Source organism: Zophobas morio, unplaced genomic scaffold, assembly GCF_036711695.1.
Source record: "Zophobas morio isolate AGI-343-1 ecotype UQ-CSIRO unplaced genomic scaffold, CSIRO_AGI_Zmor_V1 ptg000008l, whole genome shotgun sequence".
In the NCBI taxonomy this organism is placed as follows: Eukaryota; Metazoa; Arthropoda; class Insecta; order Coleoptera; family Tenebrionidae; genus Zophobas; species Zophobas morio.
Window position 1 is genome coordinate 12,135,584 of NW_026972113.1, and position 20,308 is coordinate 12,155,891.

The following is a 20,308-nucleotide window of genomic DNA, read 5'->3' on the forward strand; positions in this document are numbered from 1 at the left end:
ACAGTGCGAAATGTCACCTTGGTGACTTTCGCGTCGTCAAGTTTATATGTCAACATTGTCAACAATAATATAGGTTATTAGTGATAAGAATGCCCTCAGGAGTGGCGAAACGACTGACGGTGAGCCCCTTTAACCCTATTGTTCGAATTTCACGTGCCCCCTTTCAGCCACCATGGAGACCACCCACATCTGTCAACTAGCCTCACAGCTTCGGATCTCTCAGCACAAACCCAGCGTTCTCACACTGTCCACGGACACCCTGTCCTCTCTCCTCTCCTCCTTCACCCTAATCGAAGAACAATCGACGTCGTTCCAAGTCAAGCAGCCCCACAACTTCAAAGCCGAACTCCTAAGAGACTTACAGTACCTCAGCAACTACATCCAGCAAGCTAAAACGTTCAAACTTTACTGGAGCCCGTGCGAAGACCCCTATCTCGATCTGACGAAGTTCAAAAATGTGCTCTCGATTGAGTTTTGTAAGGTTGATGTGAATTGTGTAAGGGGGTTGCAGGCGCTGCGGCCCCAATTGAGAAAAATCGTGTGCCAAAAAACCTGCAACTGTTTAGCGGACGTGTTGAGTAATTGTGGGGGCGACCAGAGTCACGCGTATTGTTGGAATGAGCTCAAGGAGGCTAGTTTTATTAACAATGGGATTGTGGAGGTGGATCAAAGTCTGGAATGCGCCCCCTGGCTGCACACGTTGGACTTGAGTCATAACGAGATTACAAACATCGAAGCTTTGAGTTGTTTACACAACTTGAAATATCTTAATTTGTCGTATAATAAGTTGGAGGGGGTGCCGCCTTTGAAGGGACAGATTTGTAGCCGTTTGCAGGTGAGAAATATGTTTATTTTTGGTTTCTTGCGTTTTATCATTAAAATTAATTTGTTTATCTCTTCCCAAAAAATGAGATGAAGTAATTTCAAAATTTTGCCCAAGAAATCCTCTCTGAATTTTTCGAAAAATCTGGAACTTTCTAGCAGAATTTTTCGTTTTTCCATTTTCTTTGATTTCCCAATTTTTCAATTTCTCCATTTTTTATTTTTTCGTTTCCTAAATTTTTCAAGTTCGTCATTTTTATTTTTCATTTTCCAGTTTTCTAATTTTCATTTTCTCGATTTTATAATTTTTCGTTTCTTCAGTTCTTCCAGTTCTTGATTTTCAGTTTTTAGATTTTTCAGTTTTCATTTTATACTTTTTCGATTTTTCATTTTTGATTTTTCAATTTTACAATTTTGAAGTTGAGAAATCGAAAAACTAAAAAAAGAAACACAAAAATTTATGAATTGTAACATTGAAAAATTGTAAAAATAAGGAAAATAAAAAACCGAAACGAAAAATTGAAAAATTATGAACTGAAAATTCTAAAATTGGAAAAACGAACAACTAAAACCGAGAGTTTGAAAATCGAAATCTTCCGGGAAGTCAAAAAATCGAAAATTGAAAAATAGAAAATTCGATAAATGAAAAATCCAAAATTTGGAAATTGAGATTTCGAGAATATCGAAAAATTCAAGAATCGAAATAGAGAAAAAGCGAAATCTAAAGTCAAAAATTGAAAAGTTGAAAAATCTAAAATCTAAATATTGAAAATTGAAAAAAATGATAATTCAAAATGAAAAAATTTTGAATATCGAAAATCCAAAAAATGGAAAAATCAAAAATTTTCCAAATGTCGAATTTTTGATTTTTCCATTTTTTTGATCAACCAAAAAGTAGACAAATCGGAAAACCGAGAAATCGAAACATCAAACGATCGGGACATCGAAAAGTCAAAAAATTGACGTGTTGAAAAATCGAAAACTGAACTAAAATTGAGAGTTTGAAAATCGAAAAAATTGAATAACATCTTCCGGGAAGTCAATAAATCAAAAATTGAAATAAATGAAAAAGAACAATTGAAATGTAAAAAAAATGAAAAACCGAAAAACTGAGGAATGGAAAAATTGAAAATTCGAATACCGAAAAAACCAAAAGAAAAAAAATTGGATAGCTCTAAAAACTGAAGAATGAAAAAAGTGAAAAATTGGAAATTTTGAGAAATCGAAAAATCCAAAATTCGAAAAAACGAAAATCCGAGAAATCGCAAAAAGATTTCGAGAATATCTAAAAATTCAAGAATCGAAATAGCGAAAAAGCGAAATATAAAGTCGAAAAATCTAAAATCTAAATATTGGAAATTGAAAAAAATTATAATTCAAAATAACAAAATTTTGAATATCAAAAAATGGAAAAATCAAAAATTTTCCAAATGTCGAATTTTTGGTTTTTCCATATTTTGTAAAATCGAAAAACTAAAACCAAAAACTAGAATTAAAATATCAAAAAATTCCAAAAATTGAGAATTGAAAAATTGAGAAATCGATAGGGAAACAAATTGAAAATTCGAATATCGAAAAATCGAAAATTCACTGAATTAAATATTCGAAAAAACGAAAATCCGAGAAATCGAAAAATCAAAAATTTGAAAATGGAAATTTTGAAAAATCCAAGAATCCAAATAAGAAAAAAACGAAATATAAAGGCCAGAAATGGAAAAATCCAAACATCGAAATATAAAAAAATATATCGACAGTCGAAAAATCGAAAATCCTAACATCGAAACTTTGAAAAATGGAGAAATTGAAAAATGCATAATTCAAAATAAAAACTTTTGAGAATCGAGAAACCAAAAACTGAAATGTTGAAAAATTGAAAAATCCAAAATTCGAAAAATTGACAATTGAAAAATCGAAAAGCAAATAAATTGAAAATTCGAATTTCGAAAAATCGAAAATTTGATGAATCAAATATTCGAAAAAACGAAAATCCGAGAAATCGAAAACCGAAAAATTCCAAAATTTGAAAAATTGAGAAATCGAAAAATTAAAAATTTGAAAATCGAGATTTCGAAAAACATCTAAATATAAAAAAATATATCGAAAGTCGAAAAATCGAAAATCCTAACATCGAAACGTTGAAAAATGGAGAAATTGACAAATGCATAATTCAAAATAAAAAACTTTTGAGGATCGAAAAAGTGTAAAATTCAAAAAATGAAAAAATCAAAAATTTTCGAAATTCCAAATTCTTGACTTTTCAATTTTTTTTTTTAAATCGTAAAACCAAAAAGTCAAAATAAAAATATCCAAACATTGGAAAATTCAAAGAATTCCAAAAACTGAAGTGTTGAAAAATTGAAAAATCCAAAATTCGAAGAATTGAATCAAATATTCGAACAAACGAAAATCCGAGAAATCGAAAACCGAAGTTCCAAAAATTGAAAAATTGAGAAATCGAAAAGGAGACAAATTGGAAATTCGAAAATACGAACATCCGAGAAATCGAAAAATTAAAAATTTGAAACTCGAGAATCAAAATTCTAAAATTGAAATGTTGAAAAATGGTGAAATTGAATGATTTATAATTTAAATTAAAAAAAAAAATGTATTTCGACAAATAGAAAAGTCAAACAATGGAAAAATAAAAAATCTTCGAAATTTCGAACTTTTGATTTTCCCATTTTTTTGAAAAATCAAAAAACTAAAACGTGGAACAAGAATTGTCATTTGATAATTCCAAATAAAAAAAGTTTGATTATCGAAAATCCAAAAATGTAAAAATAAAATTTTTCGAAATTTCAAACTTTTGATTTTTCCATTTTTTTGACCAACCAAAAAGTAGACAAATCGGAAAACCGAGAAATCGAAACATCAAACGATCGGGACATTGAAAAGTCAAAAAATCGACAGACCAAAAAATTTTAAATTAAAACATCGAAAAATTGAAAAATCCAAAAATTGAAGTGTTGAAAAATCGAAAACTGAACTAAAACCGAGAGTTTGAAAATCGAAAAAATTTAATAACATCTTCCGGGAAGTCAAAAAATCGAAAATTGAAAAATAGAAAATTCGATAAATGAAAAAGAACAATTGAAATGTAAAAAAATGAAAAACCGAAAAACTGAGGAATGGCAAAATTGAAAATTCGAATACCGAAAAAACCAAAATTAAAAAAATCGGAAAGCTCTAAAAATTGAAGAATGAAAAAAGTAAAAAATTGGAAATTTTGAGAAATCGAAAAATCCAAAATTCGAAAAAACGAAAATCCGAGAAACCGCAAAAAGATTTCGAGAATATCTAAAAATTCAAGAATCGAAATAGAGAAAAAGCGAAATATAAAGTCGAAAAATCTAAAATCTAAATATTGGAAATTGAAAAAAATTATAATTCAAAATAACAAAATTTTGAATATCAAAAAATGGAAAAATCAAAAATTTTCCAAATGTCGAATTTTTGGTTTCTCCATATTTTGTAAAATCGAAAAACTAAAACCAAAAACCAGAATTAAAATATCAAAAAATTCCAAAAATTGAGAATTGAAAAATTGAGAAATCGATAGGGAAACAAATTGAAAATTCGAATATCGAAAAATCAAAAATTTGAAAATGGAAATTTCGAAAAATCCAAGAATCCAAATAAGAAAAAAACGAAATATAAAGGCCAGAAATGGAAAAATCCTAACATCGAAACGTTGAAAAATGGAGAAATTGAAAAATGCATAATTCAAAATAAAAACTTTTGAGAATCGAAAAACCAAAAAGTCAAAATAAAACTATCCAACATTGGAAAATTCAAAGAATTCCAAAAACTGAAGTGTTGAAAAATTGAAAAATCCAAAATTCGAATTTCGAAAAATCGAAAATTTGATGAATCAAATGTTCGAAAAAACGAAAATCCGAGAAATCGATAACCGAAAAATTCCAAAATTTGAAAAATTGAGAAATCGAAAAATTAAAAATTTGAAAATCGAGATTTCGAAAAATCCAAAAATCGAGACTTCGATAAATCCAAAAATCGAAATATAAAAAACCAAATATAAAGTGGGAAGAAAATCCAAGAATTGAAAAATAAAAAATCAAAATTCTAAAATTGAAATGTTGAAAAATGGTGAAATTGAATGATTTATAATCTAAAATAAAAAAAAAATGTATTTCGACAAATAGAAAAGTTAAACAATGGAAAAATAAAAAATCTTTGAAATTTCGAACTTTTGATTCTCCCATTTTTTTGAAAAATCAAAAAACTAAAACGTGGAACAAGAATTGTTATTTGATAATTCCAAATAAAAAAATTTTGATTATCGAAAATCCAAAAATTAAAAATAAAATTTTTCGAAATTTCAAACTTTTGATTTTTCGATTTTTTTGACCAACCAAAAAATCTAAAATTAAAACATCGAAAAATTGAAAAATCGAAAACTGAACTAAAACCGAGAGTTTGAAAATCGAAAAAATTGAATAACATCTTCCGGGAAGTCAAAAAATCGAAAATTGAAAAATAGAAAATTCGATAAATGAAAAAGAACAATTGAAATGTAAAAAAATGAAAAACCGAAAAACTGAGGAATGGAAAAATTGAAAATTCGAATACCGAAAAAACCAAAAGTAAAAAAATTGGAAAGCTCTAAAAACTGAAGAATGAAAAAAGTGAAAAATTGGAAATTTTGAGAAATCGAAAAATCCAAAATTCGAAAAAACGAAAATCCGCGAAATCGCAAAAAGATTTCGAGAATATCTAAAAATTCAAGAATCGAAATAGAGAAAAAGCGAAATATAAAGTCGAAAAATCTAAAATCTAAATATTGGAAATTGAAAAAAATAATTCAAAATAACAAAATTTTGAATATCAAAAAATAGAAAAATCAAAAATTTTCCAAATGTCGAATTTTTGGTTTTTCCATATTTTGTAAAATCGAAAAACTAAAACCAAAAACTAGAATTAAAATATCAAAAAATTGAAAAATTCCAAAAATTGAGAATAAAAAAATTGAGAAATCGATAGGGAAACAAATTGAAAATTCGAAAATCGAAAAATCAAAAATTTGAAAATGGAAATTTCGAAAAATCCAAACATCGAAATATAATAAAATATATCGAAAGTCGAAAAATCCAAACACCTTACATCGAAACGTTGAAAAATGGAGAAATTGAAAAATGCATAATTCAAAATAAAAACTTTTGAGGATTGAAAAAGTGAAAATTCAAAAAATGAAAAAATGAAAAATTTTCGAAATTCCAAATTCTTGACTTTGCAATTTTTTTTGAAAAATCGAAAAACCAAAAAGTCAAAATAAAAATATCCAAACATTGGAAAATTCAAAGAATTCCAAAAACTGAAGTGTTGAAAAATTGAAAAATCCAAAATTCGAAAAATTGACAATTGAAAAATCGAAAAGCAAATAAATTGAAAAATCGAAAATTTGATGAATCAAATATACGAAAATCCGAGAAATCGAAAACCGAAAAATTCCAAAAATTGAAAAATTGAGAAATCGAAAGGGAGACAAATTGGAAATTTGAAAATCGAGATTTCGAAAAATCCAAAAATGGAGACTTCGAAAAATCCAAAAATCGAAATATAAAAAACCAAATATAAAGTCGGAAGATAAAAAATTCTAAAATTGAAAAGTCGGAAAATGGAAAAATCCAAGAATTAAAAAATAAAAAAATCAAAATTCTAAAACTGAAATGTTGAAAAATGGTGAAATTGAATGATTTATAATTTAAAATAAAAAAATTGTATTTCGACAAATAGAAAAGTCAAACTTAAATAAATAATTTCGAATTTTTGATTTTCCCATTTTTTTGAAAAATCAAAAAACTAAAAAGTGGAACAAGAATTATTATTTGATAATTCCAAATAAAAAAATTTTGTTTATCGAAAATCCAAAAATGTAAAAATAAAAATTTTTCGAAATTTCAAACTTGATTTTTCAATATTTTGACCAACCAAAAAGTAGACAAATCGGAAAACCGAGAAATCGAAACATCAAACGATCGGGACATTGAAAAGTAAAAAAATCGACAGACCGAAAAATCTAAAATTAAAACATCCGAAAATCAAAAAATTGAAGTGTTGAGAAGTTGAAAAATCGAAAATTTGAGAAATGGAAAATTCAGAAAATCAAAAAATGTCAAATTTAAAGAAACGAAAAATTGGAAAAAACAGGAAATCGAAAAGCATGGAAATAGCTCAAATTTGAAAAATTTAAAAACCGAAAAGATGAATTAAAAAAATGTAAAATTTAAAAAACGAAAATTTGTAGAAATGAAAAATTAAAGAATCGCAAAATTGAAGAAATAAATAATAATAATCATCTTTATTTTCGGAGGGTTCCTTTTACAATATTATTTTCATAACAGGATGAGCAATAAGAAGGCTGAAACAGTCATAAATTTGAAAAAATAAAGAAAATAAAAAACTGAAATGGAAAATGGAGGCACGAAAAATTGCAAACTCGTGAAATTTCAAACCGAAAAATTAAACGAAAAAATATAAAAATTAAAATATCCCAAATTTAGAGATCGAAAAACGGAAAAAACAAAAGATTATAAAATCGAAACAATAAAAAAAATCGAAAAATTGTAAAAATAAAGAAAATAAAAAACCGAAACGAAAAATTGAAAAATTATGAAACTGAAAATTCTAAAATTGAAAAAACGAACAACTAAAACCGAGAGTTTGAAAATCGAAAAAATTGAATAACATCTTCCGGTAAGTCAAAAAATCGAAAATTGAAAAATAGAAAATTCGATAAATAAAAAATCCAAAATTCGAAAAAACGAAAATCCGAGAAATCGCAAAACCGAAAAATCCAAAATTTGAAAATTGAGATTGGAGAATATCGAAAAAATCAAGAATCTAAATAGAGAAAAAGCGAAATATTTGACTTAATTGAAAAGTCGAAAAATCTAAATATTGAAAATTGAAAAAAAATGACCATTCAAAATAAAAAAATTTTGAATGTCGAAAATCCAAAAAAATGGAAAAATCCAAAATTTTCCAAATGTCGAATTTAAATTTTCCAAATGTCGAATTTTTGGTTTTTCCATTTTTTTGTAAAATCGAAAAACTAAAACCAAAAACTAGAATTAAAATATCAAAAAATTGAAAAATTCAAAAAATTCCAAAAATTGAGAATTTAAAAATTGAGAAATCGATAAGGAAACAAATTGAAAATTCACTGAATCAAATCGAAAAAACGAAAATTCGAGAAATCGAAAAATCAAAAACTTGAAAATGGAAATTTCGAAATATCCAAGAATCGGAATAAGAAAAAAACGAAACACAAAGGCGAGAAATGGAAAAATCCAAACATCGAAACGTTGAAAAATGGAGAAATTGAAAAATGTATAATTCAAAATAAAAACTTTTGAGCATCGAAAAAATGAAAATTCAAAAAATGGAAAAATAAAAAATTTTCAAAATTCCAAATTTTTGACTTTTCAATTTTTTTTTTTAAATCGAAAAACCAAAAAGTAAAAATAAAAATATCCAAACATTGGAAAATTCAAAGAATTCCAAAAACTGAAGTGTTGAAAAATTGAAAAATCCAAAATTCGAAAAATTGAATCAAATATTCGAAAAAACGAAAATCCGAGAAATCGAAAACCGAAAAATTCCAAAAATTGAAAAATGGAGAAATCGAAAAGGAGACAAATTGGAAACTCGAAAACACGAACATCCGAGAAATCGAAAAATTAAAAATTTTAAAATCGAGACTTCGAAAAATCCAAAAATCGAAATATAAAAAACCAAATATAAAGTCGGAAAATAAAAAATTCTAAAATTGAAAAGTCGGAAAATGGAAAAATCCAAGAATTGAAAAATAAAAAATCAAAATTCTAAAATTGAAATGTTGAAAAATGGTGAAATTGAATGATTTATAATTTAAAATAAAAAAAATGTATTTCGACAAATAGAAAAGTCAAACAATGGAAAAATAAAAAATCTTTGAAATTTCGAACTTTTGATTCTCCCATTTTTTTGAAAAATCAAAAAACTAAAACGTGGAACAAGAATTGTTATTTGATAATTCCAAATAAAAAAATGTTGATTATCGAAAATCCAAAAATGGAAAAATAAAAATTTTTCGAAATTTCAAAAAAGTAGACAAATCGGAAAACCGAGAAATCGAAACATCAAACGATCGGGACATCGAAAAATCCAAAAATTCCAAAAGTTGAAGTGTTTAAAAGTTGAAAAATCGAAAATTTGACAAATGGAAAATTCAGAAAATCATAAAATGTCAAATTTAAAGAAACGAAAAATTGGAAAAAAACAGGAAATCGAAAAACATGGAAATAGTTCAAATTTGAAAAACTTAAAAACCGAAAAATTTGAAGAAATGAAAAATTAAAGAATCGAAAAATTGAAAAAATAAATAATAATCTTTGTTTTCGGCGGGTTCCTTTTACAATATTATTTCATAATAGGATGAGCAATAAGAAGCCTGAAATAGTAAAAAATTTGAAAAAATAAAGAAAATAAAAAACTGAAATGGAAAATGGAGGCACGAAAAATTGCAAACTCGTGAAATTTCAAACCGAAAAATTAAACGAAAAAATATAAAAATTAAAATATCCAAAAGTTAGAAATCGAAAAACTGAAAAATGAAAAGGTGAAAACTTGAAACAAAAAAATTTTCACAGAAACGGGAATTGTTGGGCTAGACTTCGGCGCGAGGGAAGTTCTGTCAAAATAACCTGTGACAGTTGAAGCTTGACAGTTGACATAAGACAAACCTAACACCAACCTTACCAAAAAAATCCCTAATTTTTCGATTTTTCAGAACCTCATCCTCAAGAACAACTTCATCGAGGACCTAGCAGGCCTGCGCACCCTCACCAATTTATGGGTGCTGGACCTCAGCAACAACTGCCTCGTCGAGCACAAATCCCTCCTCACTCTCTCCCACTTAGCCACCCTCCAGTGGCTCAACCTCCAAAACAACCCCCTGAGCTGGCACCCAAACCACCGCAACAGAACCGCCAGCTACCTCCACACCAACACCGCTTCCACCCACTTCGTGCTCAACAACGCCGCCTTGACCAAAAGCGAGAAGCACCTGGCGGGGTCCTACCACCCCCACCAGGCCAGAGGGGGCACCTTCGCCACCGACTCCGTCAACCTCGCGAGCGACAAGGTGCGCCGGGTGCGGCACGTGGTGATCGAGGAGGAGAACGCCGTGAGGGAGAGCCGCGACGAGCGGCTCCCAACGGGTCAGAGGCAGTACTTGGAGACGAAGAGGCAAATCGAGGACCTCCACGAGAAGTTCGGGGAGTCGTGGCTGAACTCCCAGAGCGGCTTACTAGACGTGCTGGGGTTGGAAGGCATCGCCGTGGGGTTGTCCACCAGCCCGTACGAAGCCGACTTTACCATCTACTCCGGGGATTTCACCTCGCACAAGGACGAAGTGGAGAAAGCTGAAGAGGTGGAGGTCGACGACGAGAATATCAACGAAGAGTATAATGAAGTGGACACTCCGGATGTTAGCATGGAGGAGCCGGACGTGGAGGAGGAGAGTATTTATCTGGCGACTGTCAAAAATGAGACTGAGCCGGTGCTTCTGGTCGTGGGGCAAACGCATCTCTCGGAGAGGGAGTGCTCGACGAGCAACGAAAGGGATAAGTGGCACGTGGACAGCATCCTCAGCTGCGAGATCATCGACGAGGGGGTGACGGTCCAGATGGATTTTGAGACGATGAGGAAGGATAGGAAGCAGAGAATTTACGTTTTCGAGGACGAAATCGAGGCTTTCGTGGCCAGAGTCAAAAATAAAATTAATTCAAGGACCCCCAAGAAGGAGGACGACGTGAAGTACCAATGTATGAAGTGCTCCACGGTGTTTGCCAAACTGAAGAACGGCTCGATTTTGGAGGAAGAGGCGGTTGTGAAGTGCCCAAACTGTGATAGTACACTGGTGGTAGAATACTCATAATTTCAAATATTTTTGTTTTTTTTTTTAAGAACATACGATATACATTGTTTATCATTCTTAAGCCTGATATGTATATAATTTAAGAATAAACTATTTCGTAACGCTTCCAGGTTCAAAAACACGAACACACCCTGTATAACAGACCCGATAATGTCGAAATGAGGTTAACCCGTCCTAACCTCACTTCCGTTTTCGAAAAATCCTTTTATTTAATTGTATTGATTGTTACAAATTTCACATATTAATAAACATCATTAAACAAATTAGGATCGGTTATAACAAATCTATTTTAGATCCTATATATATATGGAACAGTGACTTTTGATATCTTCAGTCCCCCAAACCCCCCCTCACTCACTCCCCTCGTTAAAATCCGTCGACGTCTCCGTATTAAAATCCGTGATAATAAACCAACTAGGCACTTGCCACAGCTGAGCCACTTTGGCCTCCATACTCCTCTCCTCCTCCTTCAAGTGACTTAAGTCACTCTTCAACTTAGCGTGTCGCTTGCTTAGTGCGTTCAGCTGCTGGCAGAGGGCGTTGTGAGTCATCGACGTGTCCTGGAGACGTCTCTGTAGACTTTTGATTTCATTTTCGCGCTCTATAAAATCACGATTACCAACTGAAATCGAAAGGGGTAGACTTACTAGAGACGGCGCTCACCAAACCGACCACGCAGTCGGCGACGGATGGGGTTTTTTCGTCCTTTGGGTTGGCAACGTGGGGCATGGCGTCCAGGCTGGACTCGTCCAAGGAGGTGCTCAAAATCCCGCTGTCGGAAGCCGAGTGGTCTAGTTCTTTTTTCATGTCACCGGCTACGGATTGGGTGTGTTGGCGGCCCTGCAAGTGCTCGCGCTTGTTGTGGAGGTTGTGGAACCACTGGTCGCACGTGCGGCAATAAAGTTCTTCGTTATCTTCCTCCTTAGGGTCAAATTAGTTAGATAAAATAGTGGAAGGTTATTTGGGTAGAACTTCCCCCATCCGTGAAGTAATAAATATCGCTTTTTTGGAAAATTATAAAATTGAATATTGGGATTTTTGTTTTTACCTGTACAGTAAAAACCAAAAGATGGAAAAACGGAAAATCGAATAATTGAGAGTTTGAAAGTCGAAAAATTAGACTAAAATCTTGCGGAAAGTCAAAAGATTGAAAATTGAAAAATTGAAAAGCAAAAAAACTGAAAAGCCTAAAATTGAGCAATGTAAAAGTTGGAAACCGAAAAGTTAAAAAATTGAAAAGTCTAAAAACTGAAAAATAGAAGAAGTGATAAATCAAAAATTCCAAAAATCGAAAATTAAAAAAATGGAAAAATTGAAAAATCAAGAAATCAAAATTAAAAAAAATTGAAAATCGAAAAACTGAAAAATAAAAGAAAACGAGAAATCGAAAGTTTTAAAATTAAAAAATTACAAAACAATTAAAAGTCGAAACATCAAAAAATCGGAAAATCGAAAAACCGAGAATTCGAAAAATTGAAACATGGAACAATTGAAAAATATCAAAAGTCGAAAATCTGAACAATCGAGAAATTGAAATAACCCAAAATCGAAAATTTGATGAAATTGAAAAATCGATAAATCAAAAAATTAAAATATAAAAAAGTTGAAGATGAGAAAACTTGAAAACTCGGGAAATCGAAAAATCAAAAAATCAAATCGAAAAATTAAAGAATTGAAAATCTGAAAATTGAAAAATCGAGAAGTGGCGAAACCAAAACAACGAGAAATAGAAAATCGAAATATCGAAAATTCCAAAAATGTAAAATGAAAAAAAAGGGATACCGAAAAATCTAAAATTTAAGAAAAAATAAAAGATCGAGAAACTGAAAAAACGTAAAAGTGAAACGTAGAAATATTGGGAAATCAAAAAATTGAAAAATCGAAACAAAAAATTGGAAAATCGAAAATCTGAAAAGCCTAAAAATCGAAACATTGAACAACTGGAAAACTAAAACATCGAGAAATCAAAATATCAAAACATGGGGAAATTGAAAGGTCAAGTAGTCGAAAAATCGAAAAATCAAACAAACGAGAAATCGAAACATCTAAAATTTAAGAAATCAAAAAATTAAAATATAAAAAAATTGAAGAGAAAACTTGAAAAATCAGAAAATCGAAAAATCAAAAAATCAGAACGAAAAATTAAAGAATCGAAAATCTGAAAATCGAAAAATCGAGAAGTCGACGAACCAAAACATCGAAAATTCTAAAGATGCAAAATCAAAAAACGAGAAATCGAAAAATGTAAAATTTAAAAAACTAAAAAATCGACAAATTGAAAAACCCCACAAGTAAAACATAAAAAATTGGGAAATCAAAAAATTGAAAAATCGAAACATCAAAAAATTGGAAAATCTAAAATCTGAAGAAGTGAAAAATCGAACATTCGAAAAATCGGGAATTGAAAAATTGGAAAATCGAGAAATCGGAAAGGAAACAAATCGAAAACTCGAAAATATAAAAATCGAAAATACGAAAAATCAAAAATTTGTAAATCGAGATTTAGAAAAATCGAAAAATTCATGAATCGAAATCTAGAAAAAAACGAAAATTCTAAAATCGAAAGGCCAAAAAAATGGAAAAATTGAAAAATGGGAAAACCGGGAAATCGAAAAGCTGAGAAATCATTACACCGAAAAATTGAAAAAAATCCAGAAATGAAAAATTTCCCAAAATTGAAGTGTTGAAAAGTTGAGAAATCGAAAATTTTAAACATTGGAAAACCGAGGTTGAGAAATGGAAAAATGGAATATTAAAAAACGAAAAATTGATAAATTGAAAAATAAAAAAAGGGGAAATCCAAAGTTCTAAAGTTTAAAAAATTACAGGATCGAAAAATTGAATCGAGATATTGAAAAATACCAACACTGAAATATTAAAAAATTGGGAAATCCAAAAAATGAAAAATCTAAACATTAAAAATTGGAAAATCGAAAAACCGAGAAATTTAAAAATTGATACAGACCAATTGAAAAATAGAAACATCGAGAAATCAAAATATCAAAAAATCGAAGAATTGAAATTTGAAAAATTGATGAAACTGAAATATCAGAAAAATGAAAAGTCGATAAATCGAAAAATCTAAAATTTAAGAAATCAAAAAATTAAAATGTAAAAAAAATTGAAGAAGACAAAACTTGAAAAATCGAGAAATCGAAAATTCAAAAAATTAGATCGAAAAATTAAAGAATTGAAAATCTGAAAATCGAAAAATCAAAAGTCGAGAAACTGAAACATCGAGAAATAGGAAATCAAAATAACGAAAATTCGAAAAATGTAAAAAAAGGCAACCGAAAAATTCGAAATTAAGAAAAATTAAAAATCGAAAAATTAAAAAACCCCAAAACTGCAACATTGAAAAAGTCAAAAATCAAAAAAATTAAAAATCGAGAAATAAGAAATCAAAATATTGAAAATTCGAAATACGTAAAATAAAAAAAAGGGAAACGGAAAAATCTAAAATTAAAAAAAAACAAACGAGAAATTGAAAAAAGCTAAAACTGAAACGTAGAAAAATTGGGAAATCAAAATATTAAAAAATTTAAACATCAAAAAATCGAAAAGCCGAAAAGCCTAAAAATCGAAACATTGAACAACTGGGAAATTGAAACATTGAGAAATAAAAAATCAAAAGATGGAGAAATTGAAAAGTCGAAAAATTGAAAAATCGAGAAATCAAAATAATCCAAAATCCGAAAATGGAAAAATTGATAAAACTGGAAAACCGAAAAATTAAATAATCGAAAAATGGAAAAATTCAAAGAACGAAAAATTGAAAAATCGATAAATCGTTATACGATTTTCTGATTTCTTTAAAGTTAAAAATGTATGATTAAAAAATTAAAAATGTAATTTTTGCACTTTTTCGATTTTTATTTAACCTTTGGGTTTTTGAATTTTTCGTTTCTTCAATGTTTCAAGTTCTTGATTTTGAGTTTTCAATTTTGATTTCTCACTTTCACAATTTTGCAATTTTTCCATTTTTTTATTCGAAAAGTTGAAAAATCGAAAAATTCTAAATCGAAGAACGAAGAAACGAAAAATGAAAAACTAAAAATCGGGAATCATCAAAATTCAAAAAAGTTAATGAATCGAAAAATTGGAAAATCCAAATGTTGTAAAACCGAAAAATTATAGAATCGAAAAACTGTAACACAGAGATCGAAAAATTGAAAAATTAAAAATCGAAAAATTGAAAAATCCAATAAATGAAAAAGTTTTAAAATCCAATAACTGAAAAATGCAAACAATTTAAAAATTATATTTATTAAATATGTAAAATGAAAACTAGAAAAATTGCAAATCAAAAATTGAAGAAACGAAAAATTGAAAAATCGAGAAACTGAAAAATTTTAAATTTAAAACCGAAAAATTGCAAATCGAAAAACTGACAAATCCAAAAATTGAAAACTTTCGCAAAAAAATATAAAATCAAAACAACAGAAACGAAAAACTGAAAAATTAAAAACTGAACATCAAAGAGTTGGAAAATCGAAAAAAATTGTTTTTTTTTTCGTTTTTTCTTTTTCTTTCGTTTTTTGATTTTTCCATTTTTCAATGTTTCAGTTTTATAATTTTTCGTTCTTCCAACTTTAATTTTTTCAATTTCTCGATTTCCAAAATTTTCAGTTTTTCTATCTGCAATTTTTCAATTTTTAATTTTTCGATTATTCAATTTTTCGTTTCCACAATTTTTCAAGTTCTTGATTCTTAGTTTTCATTTTCCCGATTTTTAAATTTTTATTTTCCCGATTCTTTAATTTTCATTTTTCCGAATTTATATGACAATTTTTCATTTTTTCAGTTCTTTTATTTATTCAGTATTTTATAATTTAACGATTATTCAATTTTTCAAATTTTCAATCTTAGATACTTTTCAGTTCCACGCAAAAAATCAGAAATCGAGAAATCGAAAAATCTAAGAAATCAAAAAATTAAAATGTGCAAAAATTCAAGAGAAAACTTAAAAAATCGGGAAATCGAAAATTAAAAAAATCAAATCGAAAAATTAAAGAATTGGAAAATCTGAAAATCGAAAAATGGAGAAGTCGAGAAACCAAAACATCGAGAAATAGGAAATTAAAATATCAAAATTTCGAAAAATGTAAAAAAACCTAAAATCCAAGATTTAAAAAAATCCAGACATTGAAAAAACCCAAAAGTGAAACAGAAAAATTGGGAAATCAAAAAATTGAAAAATCGAAAAAACAAAGCTTAAAAATCGAAACATGGAACAATTCAAAAATAGAAAAATCGAGAAATCGAAAATTCAGAAAATTAGATCGAAAAATTAAAGAATTGAAAATCTGAAAATCGAAAAATCAAGAAGTCGAGAAACTGAAACATCGAGAAATAGGAAATCGAAATAACGAAAATTCGAAAAATGTAAAAAAAGGCAACGGAAAAATTCGAAATTAAAAAAATTTAAAATCGAAAAATTAAAAAACCCCAAAACTGCAACATTGAAAAAGTCAAAAATCAAAAAAATTAAAAATCGGGAAATCGAAAAGTCGACAAATCAAAACGAAAAATTAAAGAACTGAAAATCGAAAAATCGAGAAATAAGAAATGAAAATATTGAAAATTCGAAATATGTAAAATAAAAAAAAACGGAAACGGAAAAATCTAAAATTAAAAAAAAAAACGAGAAATTGAAAAAAGCCAAAAGTGAAACGTGGACAAATTGGAAAATCAAAATATTAAAAAATTGAAATATCAAAAAATCGGAAAATCGAAAAGCCTAAAAATCGAAACATGGAACAATTGGGAAATTGAAACATTGAGAAATAAAAATATCAAAAGATGGAGAAATTGAAATGTCGAAAAATTGAAAAATCGAGACATCAAAATAATCCAAAATCCGAAATTGATAAAACTGGAAAACCGAAAAATTAAATAATCGAAAAATGAAAAAATTCAAAGAACGAAAAATTGAAAAATCGATACAATCGAAAAATCAAAAAAATCAGAAGTCGAGAAATCGAAACATCGAGAAATAGGAAATCAAAATATCGAAATTTCGAAAAATGTAAAAAAAAAACTAAAATCCAAGATTTAAAAAAAAAAAACAGAAATTGAAAAAACCCAAAAGTGAAACAGAAAAAGTGGGAAATCGAAAAATTGAAAAATCGAAAAACCGAAGAGCTTAAAAATCGAAACACGGAACAATTCAAAAATAGAAAAATCGAGAAATCGAAAATTCAGAAAATTAGATCGAAAAATTGAAACATGGAACAATTGGGAAATTGAAACATTGAGAAATAAAAATATCAAAAGATGGAGAAATTGAAAAGTCGAAAAATAATCCAAAATCCGAAAATGGAAAAATTGATAAAACTGGAAAACCGAAAAATTTAAAAATCGAAAAATGGAAAAATTCAAAGAACGAAAAATTGAAAAATCGATAAATCGAAAAATCAGAAGTCGAGAAATCGAAAAATCTAAGAAATCAAATAATTAAAATGTGCAAAAATTGAAGAGAAAACTTAAAAAATCGGGAAATTGAAAATTAAAAAAATCAAATCGAAAAATTAAAGAATTGGAAAATCTGAAAATCGAAAAATCGAGAAGTCGAGAAACCAAAACAGAGAAAAATGTAAAAAAACCTAAAATCGAAAATTTAAAAAAAATCCAGACATTGAAAAAACCCAAAAGTGAAACAGAAAAATTGGGAAATCAAAACATTGAAAAATCGAAAAACCGAAGAGCTTAAAAATCGAAACATGGAACAATTGAAAGATTGAAATATCGAGAAATCAAAATATCAAAAGATAGAGAAATTGAAAAGTCGAGAAGTCAAAAAACTTAAAAATCGAGAAATCGAAATAAACCAAAAGCGACAAACTGATAACACTGGAAAAAAAAATAAAAATCGAAAAATTGAAGTATCGAAAAATGGAAAAATTCGAAAAACGAAACATTGAAAAATCGAAAAATAAAAAATCCAAAATTTAGGGAATCTAAAAATTTTAAAATTAGAAAACTAAAAACTGACAAGTCCCAAAACTGAAATATCGAAAAATTGAGAATTCTAAAAATCGGGAAAACGAAAAATTGGTAAAATTTTGATTTTTTCCAAAAACCTCGATGTCTAGGATAAAAACTCAACGCGGATTCATAAACCACAAGTATAGGAATACCTTACTTATAAAATTTATTCATCCTATTCTTGGTGGGGATGATTGGCCAAATTTTGCTTATCGTTTTACCATCTACACGATATTCCTAATGCGGACAGACGACAGACAGACGGAAACGGGGACTTACTTTTTCATACTCTACGGGTCATGAAACCTCGCTTACTTACATCTATTTCATCAGTGGCATCCATGTCGCTCTCCGACAACACATTATTCTGCAACCTATCCCTCCTCTTTTTGGCCAAATACGCCCTATAAGCATCCGACTGCCTATACTGCTTCAGCTCCTCCCTATACCTCCTCTTATCCTCCTCCGCCTTCGCCAAATACGGCCTCTTCTCCTCCAAACTCAAATTCGACCATTTATTCCCCACGATCTTCGTAATCTCATGAAACACCAAATTGCTATCCTTAAACAGCTTGCGCTGCTCGTTCAAGTACAGATTGTACCCGGTGGCCGGCGCCTTCGGGGGCAGATTTTTCAGCTCAGGCTTGCGCTTCCGCCCCTTCGGCCACCCCCCGCGTCTCTTGGGGGGCTTGTGCACGTCGCTGATCGCCGGCGCCACGATCTCGCTTTTAACCGGATCCGGGGGCTTCCCATTGGAAATCTTCGTCGGCAAAATCGTAATAAACTTGGACTCTTTGCTCGTGGAAGGGGTCGTGGAGGTCAGGGTGATGTAGCTCGAGACGCTCGAGGCCGACGTGAAACTCACGTCGCTGCACTCGCTCGAAAAACCATCACTGTCAAAATTAACCGAGGTCTTGAAAGTTTTATTGGGCACTGCGATGTTCTGCTGGGAGATGAGCTCCGAGGCGACGTTTTTGAGGTCTTCTTCGGAGAGGTTTAAATCGGAGGAGAGTGCGTCGGTGAGGGACATACACACAAGTCTGGAAAAAGTGAGGTTAGGTTTGCGTGAGAAAGTGCGACGAAAATGATACCCTTTGCTCGTTTCGACGAGGATTCCGTTTTGGAGGAGACTGTACGCCTCGTCGACGGTTTCACAGCCTAAAATGTTCTCTTCCATGCTTGACTTTTGAGGTTATGTTGACTTTTTTTGGGGGGTTGGTGGGCCTGCCACTTAGTCTAGTTTTTGGTTTGGGGGGTGATTACTGGTCGATAACGTGGTGCAAAAGTCGGATTACCTTGGTTGGGTGGTTTTGGGGCTCCAACATTCAAAATGGTTGATTTCGAGGGGGCGCGCGGTGGCGGTTTTAGTACATTTTGGGGCACCGGGGGCTGCGTGGGTGCACTGAGGGCGCAAGGACGGCTCGGAAGGGGCCACTTTTTGAAAATTATTGCAATTTTGCTATAAACCACAACAACTTGTTAACTGGTGCTGCCATGTTCGTGGGTGTGGCAAGCGTGGGAACTGCAGTGGCGCCACTTTTGAATCGCGATTCAAGTGTCACTGCGTGTATTATTGGTTGCCTATCTTCGATAAACAAAATTTCGCGTTTTAAGCGTTTTGTGTCGTTTATTATTTTATTTAGTTTGTTTTTTGTGACCTCACATATATATTTCGTGTTTTCTCGTTGTTTGCTTCCATTGTACTACCGTACGCACCAAGTGACAGTCCACACAAATAAACCTGACGTACGTGGGCTGAAGAGTGGGTTGTGATTACCCAGAAAGAACCGTGCTGCACGTCTTATGTTAATAACCACCACGGCCAACAAGGAAGAACCTGGCAGGGGTCACGTGCCGCAAAAAACCGTTTCCTAGTGTAAACCGCCTGCCACGATTTAGGGAATTTCGTTTCAAAGCGAAAGCCGCCATCACACGGTACAATTTTTTTTCTGTGATGAATTAATTGCTCATCCGTAAATAAATTCCGACCGCTGGTGTCTTTGAGTGCAGTGTCGATGCAGCGGTTTTTTCACAAACCGTGTGCATTCTGCAGCTCTTTGTCAATTTGTGCTACCGCTTGAGCGTAAGATTGGCACCCTTTGATGACTGGTTTCGGTTGCATCGACGATTCGTTCGGTCGGTTTGGTGTGCTTTCGAGTGCAGGTAACATCAGTTTAGTAAAAATTCGCGGGAGCGTGGACCACCCGCGGATAATAAAAATCCCTAAGCGCTCACGCAGATGCAGGGCGGCCATTTTTCACTATTACAACTTCCAGTGAACTACCGTTTACCGTGATCACGAATTATTTAAACAAGACTTGAACAATGAAAGATCCTGAGATAGGAATCTCGGAGGGCATTATCTGCGAGATCTCATCTCGCGCAGACGTCACAATAAATAATCAACTACTACACATATTAAACATCGTCGGTTTACTAGACTCGTGTCATTTACTACCAACACAAGAGAAAAAAATTCGCATTCTGCAGGCACGTAATGTAAACATGTATTCTGATTTAATTCAGTGTAAGACAAGCAGTGCGTGTTCTCATTAAGTC

At 30.6% G+C, this 20,308-nt stretch overlaps 2 protein-coding genes across 3 annotated transcripts; one reads left to right on the top strand and one right to left on the bottom strand.

Moving 5' to 3' along the window:
* The first annotated feature begins 15 nt into the window (after positions 1–15).
* Positions 16–10,868, top strand: LOC135125357 (serine/threonine-protein kinase 11-interacting protein). Its single transcript, XM_064050879.1, has 3 exons — positions 16–119; positions 168–835; positions 9,614–10,868. The coding sequence occupies exons 2-3, from the start codon at positions 173–175 to the stop codon at positions 10,760–10,762; spliced, it is 1,812 nt and encodes a 603-aa protein (XP_063906949.1). The 5' UTR covers positions 16–119; positions 168–172; the 3' UTR covers positions 10,763–10,868.
* An 83-nt stretch (positions 10,869–10,951) lies between these two features.
* Positions 10,952–19,346, bottom strand: LOC135125360 (uncharacterized). 2 transcript variants are annotated; one of them, XM_064050884.1, is made up of 5 exons: positions 19,045–19,346; positions 18,841–18,985; positions 18,069–18,789; positions 11,410–11,683; positions 10,952–11,363 (listed from the first exon to the last, which is right to left on the bottom strand). In XM_064050884.1, exons 2-5 carry the CDS (start codon positions 18,924–18,926, stop codon positions 11,113–11,115), a joined length of 1,332 nt encoding a protein of 443 aa, XP_063906954.1. In that variant the 5' UTR covers positions 18,927–18,985; positions 19,045–19,346; the 3' UTR covers positions 10,952–11,112. The 2 variants fall into 2 exon arrangements, with proteins under 2 accessions (XP_063906954.1, XP_063906953.1); XM_064050883.1 differs by having other exon boundaries at positions 18,841–19,345.
* Between the last annotated feature and the right edge of the window lie 962 nt (positions 19,347–20,308).